At 32.7% G+C, this 11,565-nt stretch overlaps 1 protein-coding gene across 1 annotated transcript; it reads left to right on the forward strand.

The window, feature by feature from the left end:
- The first annotated feature begins 330 nt into the window (after positions 1-330).
- Positions 331-1,885, forward strand: LOC116115231 (class V chitinase-like). The gene is made up of 4 exons (XM_031401391.1): positions 331-1,102; positions 1,189-1,350; positions 1,426-1,607; positions 1,739-1,885. Exons 1-4 carry the CDS (start codon positions 331-333, stop codon positions 1,883-1,885), a joined length of 1,263 nt encoding a protein of 420 aa, XP_031257251.1.
- Positions 1,886-11,565: the final 9,680 nt, after the last annotated feature.

Here is an 11,565-nt window from a genome sequence, read left to right on the forward strand (position 1 = left end):
ATATTTTTATTGATTTGCCTAGCCCTGTAGGTTTAGGAAATTGAAGAGTGAGGAGAGGAATTGTGTAAGTTGGTCTCGTGTCGAACCAAAACCGTAACGGCAACGTTTTTATTACAAAGTCTTCATTAGTTTTAATTTCACGCTTTTATTATTTGCATTTAGTTTGTTTAGTTTAATTTATCAAATTGCTAATTTCATTTCCACTACTCAAATATACATTAGGTTGTTAGTCTTGCTCTCTGTGGATTCGACCCTGCTTACCGCTAACTACGGTATTTAAGTTTAATTTTGTGACTGTAACGACCGGTTCGACATGCAACCTATTCTACAATGGTAAGCACTTCTTCAAACAGAAAATCCTTCATCGATTCCTCCACAAAAATAGCCAGACGTTACGGTTTCGAAGGCCTAGATTTCTCTTGGTTATTTCCAGCCACAAGTATTGATATGTTCAATATGGGAATTCTCTTTAAAGAGTGGAAAGCCGCTATTGATTTTGAGGCAACACACTCAAGCAGGTCTGCACTGATCTTGACGGCAAAGGTTTATAATACACTAAAGATTTATTCAACAAGTTACCCTATGGAGTCGATACAACAACACTTGGATTGGGTTTATTTTTTTGTGGATTACATTAAAAATGATATTAGCTGGGACAGGCATACGAGCACTGAGGCATCTCTGTATAATCCATATGATTTTGACAATGCGGATTGCGGCATAAGAGAATGGATCGATGGAGGATTATCGGCTAATAAAATGGTGTTGACTTTACCTTTCTATGGTTTTGCATGGAGGCTGGAGAATCCTATGGACAATGGTATTGGTGCACCGGCAAAGGTACTTCCCACTAATACGGAGAACGGAATTGTGGCCTATAGGGAAATCAAGAATTACATTGACCAATATGGTCCTGATGTTCATGTTAGGTACAACTCAACTTATGTGGTGAATTACTGGACAAAGGGAACAACTTGGTACTGCTTCAATGACGTTGAGGGGATTAGAACTAAGGTTTCTTATGCCAAGGAGAAGAAGCTGCTTGGCTACGTTGTGTGGCAAATCCCCTATGATTATAATTGGATGCTTTCCAGTGCTGCAGGTAAGCTACGATTAAAGTAAACAAAGTACTCCATGAATTAGGATTTATTGCGTCACCTGTAGTTAACATATTGATTATTTTTACAGCTGAAGTGGGCATAACTGATTCTTCTGGCCAGGATAGTAGAAAGGGACAAAATGATAAGAGGCAATTGCTAGTAATCATTTTGTCTACAACAGCTGCTTTTGCTCTTCTATTAGGAATATTTGTGATATTTTACTGCTGTAGGAGAAATCTCGGATTCAAAGGTAAGTTTCCCAAGAATTTATAAATACTGTTTTACTTAAAATAAGTAAGCAGTTTAATATTATTATTTTTTATAGGGTTTTTGGTGAACTCCACTAAGGAATCCACTGATAAAGCAAATAAAGCAGCATCCGCTGGAGACTTTAATACCAACATTCCTAATCTGACAGAATATCAATTGGGTGATATAGAGGCAGCCACCAATGGATTTTCAATTGAAAATAAGCTTGGACAGGGTGGATATGGCCCTGTTTACAAGGAAAGTTTGGTTACAGTATTTATCATTAACCATTTTAGTCTTTTGTTTAATGTAATTTGCCAATATATAGTATTATCAGAATTAGCTGTATCTATTGAAAGGTACCAACCAACAATACTGTCTTCTGTTAGGGAACACTACCAGATGGACAGTTAATAGCATTGAAGAAACTTTTAAAAATATCCACACAAGGATTTGAAGAATTCAAAAATGAGGTTATGCTTACTGCCAAGCTACAACATGTAAATCTTCTCCAAGTTTTGGGTTTTTGCAATTAATGCTGTAATAGCTCATATGTGAGAGATAGATGAATTATAACATGTAGCTCTGGCAGGCTAGATATTGTTAGTTCCTTCTAGCTGCAATGTTTTTATTATTGTGAGAAATAAATTAAGTTTGTGTAGATGCAAAAAATCTACCGTCATGAAAATAGGGTGTGATCCCGTGAGGTTGAGGTCACTGACAATCCGATAGACCTGCACACATGAAAGGGCAAGCGTGAAGCTTCCGGAAAACACCGAGGTGGTGTTTGCCGTAGGCACTCCGACGCTCAAGTCAGCAAGGCTGAAAGAGATTTAATAAGAATTAAGGAGAAGAAGAATTACCAGGAGTCTTGTCAGAGGCTAGGACTACGGCGGAGGTGTCGGGTTCTTGGGAGCAAGAACTTAGGAGCAAATAGATGGTTTTTAATAGTGTAGATTGACTATGGGAGATTCCCCTTAATGAGAGGGTAAGCCTCTGTTTTTATAGTAAACCCAAGGGGTTGGAGTTCTAGTAGGACACTGAGTCCTCTTTTTTGGGAGATAATCCCTATCAAGAAAGAAATATGATTTCTTCACCTTATCAGATTAAGTTTAATAGTTTAAATAAGATTTGGAATCTTAGTAGGACATTAAGTCCTATTGTGGGAGATAATCCCTATCATAAAAAAGATATGATTTCTTGAACTTATCAGATTAAGTTTAATAGTTTGAGTAAGATTTGGAATCTTAGTAGAAGAGGAAATAGAATGGGATTCTGATTTCCTATTTATAGACTGTTGCAGGCTAATGGGCTGAAACCCAGTTTAGCTTAACTTATAGGATAGCCCAACTCATAGAGTGGGTAGGTCGCAAGGTGATTTTAAGCGTTTTAAATGTAGGCCCAATCGGATTGGGTTAGGCTTGTGTTGGGTCGTGACATGTTATTTCGTTATTGGGCCCGTCAAGCCCAAGACGATTTTTGGCCCTAACAGTTAGCCCCCACTCTCTAAGTTAAAGAGTATTTAGCTTAAGAGTAGATTAAATCGAATGAGTGCAGACTGAGCGGATTAGTGATAGCAGCTCGTTAGGTCGAATGGATCGTTGTGTGGATTGGTCGATTACTTGTCGATTTGAGGTGCAAGAACTCTTCAACCAGTCTGGCTGACTGAATTGTAGCTTTATGGACCGGGCAGGACCAATCGAAGGTGCAACCGTGGATCGGCAGGGTCGATCCGAAGTGTAAATCCGTGGATCGGCAGGGTCGATCTGATTGTGTAAATCCGTTATCGAGCAGGGTCGATTCGAAGGTGTAATCCATAGATCGGGCAGGGCCGATCCGAAGGTGTAGATCCGTGGATTAAGCAGGGTCAATCCGAAGGTGTAAATCTGTGGATCGAGTAGGCTCGATCCGAAGGTGTAATCCGTGGATCAGGGGGGCTGATCCGAAGGTGTAGATCCGTGGATTAAGCAGGGTCAATCCGAAGGTGTAAATCCATGGATCGAGCGGGGTTGATCCAAGGTTAAATCCGTGGATCGGGCAGGGCCGATCCGAAGGTGTAGACCCCTAGATTGAGCAGGGTCAATCCGAAAGTGTAAATCCATGGATCGAGCAGGGTCGATCCGAAGGTGTAAATCTGTGGATGGGTAGGGTCGATCTGAAGGTAGATCCGTAGATTGAGCAGGGTCGATCCGAAAGTGTAAATCTGTGGATCGAGCAGGGTCGATCCAAAGGTGTAAATCTTTGATCGGGCAAGGCCGATCCGAAGGTGTAGATCCTGTGGATTGAGTAGGGTCAATCTGAAGGTGTAAATCCGTGGATCGAGCAGTCGATCTGAAGGTGTAAATCCGGTGAAGGTGTAGATCCGTGAATCGAGCAGGGTCGATCCGAAGGTGTAAATCTGTGGATCGGGCAAGGCCGATCCGAAGGTGTAGATTCGTGGATTGAGCGGGGTCAATCCGAAGGTGTAATCTGTGGATCGAACAGGGTCGATCCAAGGTGTAAATCCGTAAAGGTGTAGATCCATGGATCGAGCAGGGTCGATCTTAAGGTGTAAATCTTGGATCGGGCAGGCCGATCCGAAGGTGTAGATCCTTAGAAGGTGAATCGTGGATCGAGCAGGATCGATCCGAAGGTGTACTGTGGATCGGGCAGGCCGATCCGAAGGTGTAATCCGTGGATTGACGGGTCAATCTGAAGGTTAAATCGTGGATCGAGCAAGGTCGATCCGAAGGTGTAAATCTGTAGAAGTTGTAGATCCGTGGATCGAGCAGGGTCGATCTGAAGGTGTAAATCTTTGGATCGGGGGAAGGCCATCCGAAGTGTAATTCGTGGATTGAGCGGGGTCATCCGAAGGTGTAAATCGTGATTGAGCAGGGTCGATTCGAAGGTGTAAATCCGGATCGGCAAGGCCGATCCGAAGGTGTAAATCCGTGGATTGAGCAGGGTCAATCCGAAGGTGTAATCTGTGGATGAGCAGGGTCGATCCAAAGGTATAAATCCGTGGATCGAGCAGGGTCATCCAAATGTGTGAATCCATGGATCGAGCAGGGTCAATCCAATGTGTGAATCCGTGGATCGAGCATGGTCGATCAAAGGTTTAAATCTATGAATTGGGCAAGGCCGATTCGAAGGTGTATGCCAGGTAGGCTTGTATGGAGCTTGCGGTCAAGTCCGCGTGACCGACTTGTAGTTGAAACCTTTTGATTGAAGCTAGAGCAGTGACTTGCATGGCATGCATGTTTAAGCAAAGAGCCAAATGGGCAGCTAATATGCGTGGTGTTCATGTGTAATAAACCAAATAAATAATAAACCAAATAGAGAAAGAAAAAGACAAATGGGGGTGAATGTTTCTACCATGTGATTGGCAAAAACTAAGCAAATGAAGTTTTAAGTAAACTTACCAGGGAAATGGTGTGCACGCTAAATGGCCAAGTGGTTAGATTGAGCTGTGCCGAATGACCGATTGTAACAGAAAGGCAAAAGAGCCGAGCTGATTAAATATTGTGCATTTTTAATTGCAGATGCAACTGCAATGGTCGATGTATAGTGCGACTGACTTGGCTCTGCTCCTCTACTCGAGAATGGATTCACATGGAGCACACTTAAAAGGTTTTACTTCCCATTACACGTGGTCTCCCACATGGTGGTCATGTCTCAATAAAAAACTCAATATCCAATAGACAGAAAAAATGTGATCTTCTTTTTCAAGATGCAACATGAAGTTGACACATGTCATTTTGAAATGTCAAACATTATGGAGCAATAAGCAATTCCTTACCTCTTCTAATCCATCTTCTTTTGGATTTCGTATTTTGCGAAAAAATTCATCCTCTCTTGTGTTTTTCCGACGAAGTTTTCCAACCGCTTTTTCTAAGGTAAACTTTCTATTTCTTTGCTTGGTTTGTTTGGAGCTGGAGGTCAGCAAAAGTCTGGTGGCTCCCCTGTGTTTCTTATTTCTTGGTCAATACAAGTGGGCAATTTTGTTGGCCTTGCGAAGATGGCAGGACCTGTTGATTTTAATAAGAATGTGGAGTATTGACAATAAGATAAGGACTGGCTGTTTCCCAGTGACATCGATAATGTAATTGGTAGGAGAAACCAATTATTACACCGCCACTGCCATCCTGAAATTAACATAATCAATTGGGACGTTTGGTTTGTGCATAGTAGTAGGTCTGGTACCAAGTCTCCCAAATACTTGATCAAGGTGGAATTATAGTAAATAAGTCTCATTCATCATTAGCACAATTAATACAAAGACAAAAGTTCAAATAACATGGTTGATTACACACAGGTGTCAAGATAGGCACACATATGCACTCACAGAGAGAGAGAGAAAGAGACAGAGCTGCACATAACGTGTGTTAACACTTGATCTACGAGAGAAAGGATCAACTCTGAACCAAAGTATATGGTCTTGATATCATATATCTATAACTAAGATAAAGGTACTTCTTATCAATCCCAAATGTGGCCATATTTTTGCAGATCAAAGTAACGGTAAATAGTACGGCAATTGCTTTTTTCCATGTTCGATATTGCAAAACGCGTAGAAGTAAAATTAAGTATATCTTACTTCATGGACCTAAATGAGATGGATCACATTTTTGTCTTTCTATTGAATTTTTTTTTTTTTAAACACTCGATAACAGGCCTAAGAGATGTGAGAGTTTTTAGACACGAAATACCTTCTAAAACGAAATTAAACCATACGAAAAGTGAGCAATATTCCAACTAATGCATAAACAAATTATGAACACGAGATGTGTTTTGTGCTTCAAGTTATCACATTTCATGCTTAATAGACATAATATGACATTTGAATTATTCCTAGATACTTTCAATGGATTTAAAATGAAGAAAATTAACAAAAATTTTTCTTATCGTGATGGAATTTTCGGGTTAACGATGCCAGTCAAGGGAGTTCTGTGTCTCCTCTCATGTTGCAAACTGTCGTTGGCAAATGATTGTCGTTTTGCCAAACTGTAGATGCAAAAAATCTACCGTCATGAAAATAGGGTGTGATCCCGTGAGGTTGAGGTCACTGACAATCTGTTAGACCTGCACACATGAAAGGACAAGCGTGAAGCTTCCGGAAAACACCGAGGTGGTGTTTGCCATAGGCACTCCGACGCTCAAGTCAGCAAGGCTGAAAGAGATTTAATAAGAATTAAGGAAAAGAAGAATTACCAGGAGTCTTGTCGGAGGCTAGGACTACGGCGGAGGCATCGGGTTCTTGGGAGCAAGAACTTAGGAGCAAATAGATGGTTTTTAATAGTGCAGATTGACTATGGGAGACTCCCCTTAATAAGAGGGTAAGCCTCTGTTTTTATAGTAAACCCAAGGGGTTGGAGTTCTAGTAGGACACTGAGTCCTCTTTTTTGGGAGATAATCTCTATCAAGAAAGAAATATGATTTCTTCACCTTATCAGATTAAGTTTAATAGTTTAAATAAGATTTGGAATCTTAGTAGGACATTAAGTCCTATTGTGGGAGATAATCCCTATCATAAAAAAGATATGATTTCTTGAACTTATCAGATTAAGTTTAATAGCTTGAGTAAGATTTGGAATCTTAGTAGAAGAGGAAATAAAATGAGATTCTGATTTCCTATTTATAGACTGTTGCAGGCTAATGGGCTGAAACCCAGTTTAGCTTAACTTATAGGATAGCCCAACTCATAGAGTGGGTAGGTCGCAAGGTGATTTTAAGCGTAGGCCCAATCGGGATTGAGTTGATGCTTTTGGTCGTGACATGTTTATTTCGTTATTGAGCCTCGTCAAGCCCAAGACGATTTTTGGCCCTAACAGTTTATTAAATATGAAACATAATGTGTGTACAATAAAATACTTGTATCATTAAGAATTTAGTGTTTGTGTCGAACTATGGATGATGATATATATTGGCATCGAAAGGATAAATAATTTGAACCACCATTGGATAATTTGATGGTAAAAAGTAAAAGGAAATATTATGAGCTCTTGAGTTCGAGTCTCCACAGACTCTAATAAGAGTGGTCATTGAGGAGTTTGCCTAGTCATCAACTTTAGAACCTTAGAGGATTTGTTGAGGTATACACAAGATGGCCTAGAGACCCCCGGTTACCAAAAAAAAAAAAAAGATGAATAACTTGTTAATCGTATGTGTGAATTTTTTTTTCCCAACTCATCTAGTAATGTTTTAATCTTGAATGAAATTTTTTCTATGATATTAGGAGAGAAAGAGCTGAAGAGGAATTTCAAGGCCTTTCAGCTGAAGAGGAATTTCGAAGCCTTTCAGTATTAATTAATGCTATTATTTTGTACAAATTTCCTGATTTGTAGAATGACATAACAGTAAAAGTTTGCAATTTCAGTCTCAGAGAATGACAATATGAATCCTTAAACAGTAAGATGAGGAATGAAGTAAACAAAAATCAAAATAGACACTCTTCAATTCAAGTATTCCCAACTAAACTAAAAACCTGGGGTCCTAGCTACTTTGAGATATTACTTGGTTTGGACACACAATTTGGAAACCCAAAGTTATGGACCTTTAGCCTATGTTTTCCTACACCTTACATGTTAGGGAAACCCAAAGTTATGGACCTTTAGCCCATGCTTTCCCCCACCTTACATGTTAAATTGTTAAGTAGGGATGAGCGGTTCCGGGTACCCCGCACTTTTCCGGGGAATCGGAACCGGAACCGAACAGTACAGGTTCCCAAAAAAAGGAACCAGAACCGAAAACGACAGTACAGGTTCTTCAATTCAAGGAACCGGAACCTAAAATGCAGGTTTTGGTTCCTTTCCAGGGTACCCTAAAAAAATCAATTACCCCCCTATAGTTTAAAAAATAACAAAACACCTTATAAGTTTACAAATACACCCTAACAAATTTTCGTTATTCATTCATTTGTGTCCAATGTAACTCATAACCTGTATCTCTAAGCAAGCTTGAATTCAATCAATTCATACAATTCACATAAAATTGTCAATCAAACCAAAACACAAACATATTATCACAATTCACATAAATAACTCACCAAAATCATTTAAACAAACAACAATCTTATACAATTACTAGCATTGCATTTGCCAGGGGTCTATTTGATAAGTTAATAAATTATTAATGTTTATAAATTTATTAATTAATGTTATAATTGGTTAATGGGTATTTATAATATACCAAATTAATTTAGGAAATTTATATTAGAAAAAAGTAATGTTATAAAATAAGTGATCATACTACAATGTAAATGTAATGTTATAATAATTAAGTAATATATTATTATTATAATGTAATATTATATTAATTAAATTGTTTATCATTTAATTAAGTATTATAATATGTTTATAATTAATTAAATAATCATGCCATAAAATAATATAATGTTATAATTAATAAAATATAATAATTCGATTAATATTGTGCAAATTAGTAAATTACTAATGTTTATAATTAATGTCATAACAATTAAGTAATAATTAATTATGTAATGTATATAATTATTATGATCATACTATAATAGTATAAGTAATGTTATAATGAATTAAGTAATCATACTACAAATCTATAATTTAATATTAAATTAATAAATTTCAAATCATTTAATTAATATACTAATGTTTTAATGGAATGTTATAATTGATTAAGTATCATATACAAATATATAAAGTAAGTTATAATTAATTAAATTTTTAATCGTTTAATTAAGTAATGAATAGTATAGTAAATTACTAATGTTTATAATGTAATGTTATAAATTCAAATAATAAATAATGCAATCATTTAACTATATAATGTATAATTAAGTAAGTGATTATAAATAAAATATTATAAATTAATTGAGTAACTATTTAACTATAATGGAATGCTTAATTAATGTTATAAGGTAATGTATAAAATTAATTCTTATCATTTAATAAGATTTGTGTAATGTTTAGTAGTAAATTAGTAATACTAATGTTTAAAATATAATATCATAACTCATAATCAATTAAGTAATTATTTAATATGTAATGTTATATAATTATATGATCTACTATAATAGCATAATGTAATGTTATAAGAATTAGTAATATACTAAAATCTATAATTTAATATTATAATTATTAAATTCAAATCATTTAATTAATATACTAATGTTTATAATAGAATGTTATAATTGATTAAGTAACATATACAAATATATAAAGTAATGTTTAATTAATTAATTTTAATCGTTAATAAGTAATGTAATAGTATAGTAGATACTAATGTTATAATGTAGTCATAATCATAACTAATTAAGTAATTATGTAATCATTAACTATATAATGCTATAATAAGTAGTGATCATAATATAATGAATACAATAAATTATAATTTAAGAGTAATTATAACATAATGTAATGCTTAATTAATGTTTATAGGTAATGTTATAATTAATTAAATTTCTTATCATTTAATTAAGTATTATGCTAATGTTTATGTAGTAAATTAGTAATTATAAAGTTTAAAATATAATATCATAAATCATAATCAATTAAGTAATATAATATGTAAGTGATATTAATTATATGATCATACTATAAATAGGATAATGTAATGGATAATGATTAAGTAATCATACTACAAATCTATAATTTAATATTATAAATAATTAAATTTCAAATCATTTAATTAATATACTAATGGTATAATGGAATGTTATAATGATTAAGTAATCATATTACAATATATAAAGTAATGTTATATTAATTAATTTTTAATTTTTAATTAAGTAATGTAATGTATAGTAAAATTATAATGTTTATATGTAATGTTATAGATTCATAACTAATTAAGTAATATTAATCATTTAACTATATAATGCTATAATTAAGTAAGGAATCATAATATAATGTAATATATATTATAATTAATTGAGTAATTATTAACTATAATGTAATGCTTAATTAATGTTTATAATGAAATGTTTATAAGATGATGTTATAATTAATTAAATTTATTATCATTCAATTAAGTATTGTGCTAATGTTTATATAGTAAATTAGTAATTACTAATGTTTAAAATATAATATCATAAACTCATAATCAATTAAGTAATTATTTAATATGTAATGTTATATTAATTATATGATCATATATAAGTAATGTAATGTATAATGAATTAAATAATCATACATAAACTATAATTTAATATTATAATTAATAAATTTCAAATCATTTGATTAATATAATAAGGTTATAATAGAATGTTATAATTGATTAAGTAATTATATTATAAATTAAGGTAATGTTATAATTAATTAAATTTTTACGTTTAATAAGTAATGTAATAATATAGTAAATTAGTAAATTCTATATATTTAAGTAAGTTATAAATTCATAACTAATTATGTAATATATAATCATTTAACTATGTAATGCTATAATTAAGTAGTGATCATAATATATAAGTAATATAATAATATTATAATTTAATGAGTAATTATTTAACTATAATGTAATGTTTAATTAATGTTTATAATGAAATATTTTAAGGTAATGTTATAATTAATTAAATTTCTTATATTAATAAGTATTGTGCTAATGTTTATGTAGCAAATTAGTAATTACTAATGTTTAAAACATAATTTATAATTCATAATCAATTAAGTAATTATTTAATTATGTAATGTTATAATTAATTATATAATCATACTATAATGTAATGTTATAGTGAATTAACTATTAAATAATCATAATATAAATTTTATGTAATATTAATTATAAATTTTTAATCATTTAATTAAGTTGTAATAATGTTTATAATAAAGTCAATTAATTAAGTAGTAATCAATTAATGTAATACTATAATTAATTATACTATAAATCAATTAAGTATGTTAAAAATTATAAAAATAAGTAATCTTTAACTATAAGTAATGTTATAATTGATTAGTATTATTTAACTAGTAATTAAATTTATTAATGTTTATCAATTTCATATATAATTAATTAATTACTATTATATAGATATACTTAGAATTTGATAATTAAAGTAAATAACTAAATATATATTACTAACAAATATAATATTTTATCCAAAAAAATTCTTTTAATAACATTAAAAATAAAAAACCTTTTAATTGGATCATAATTCCAATATTCACTTAATTGATCAAACTTTAATATAAGTATTTAAAATATTAAAGCTTTTAAATGGGTAATTATATGAATAAGTATAATTGTATTCGTATTTATTTAATTA

The sequence above is a fragment of the Pistacia vera genome, unplaced genomic scaffold (assembly GCF_008641045.1).
Source record: "Pistacia vera cultivar Batoury unplaced genomic scaffold, PisVer_v2 Contig734, whole genome shotgun sequence".
Taxonomy (NCBI): Eukaryota; Viridiplantae; Streptophyta; class Magnoliopsida; order Sapindales; family Anacardiaceae; genus Pistacia; species Pistacia vera.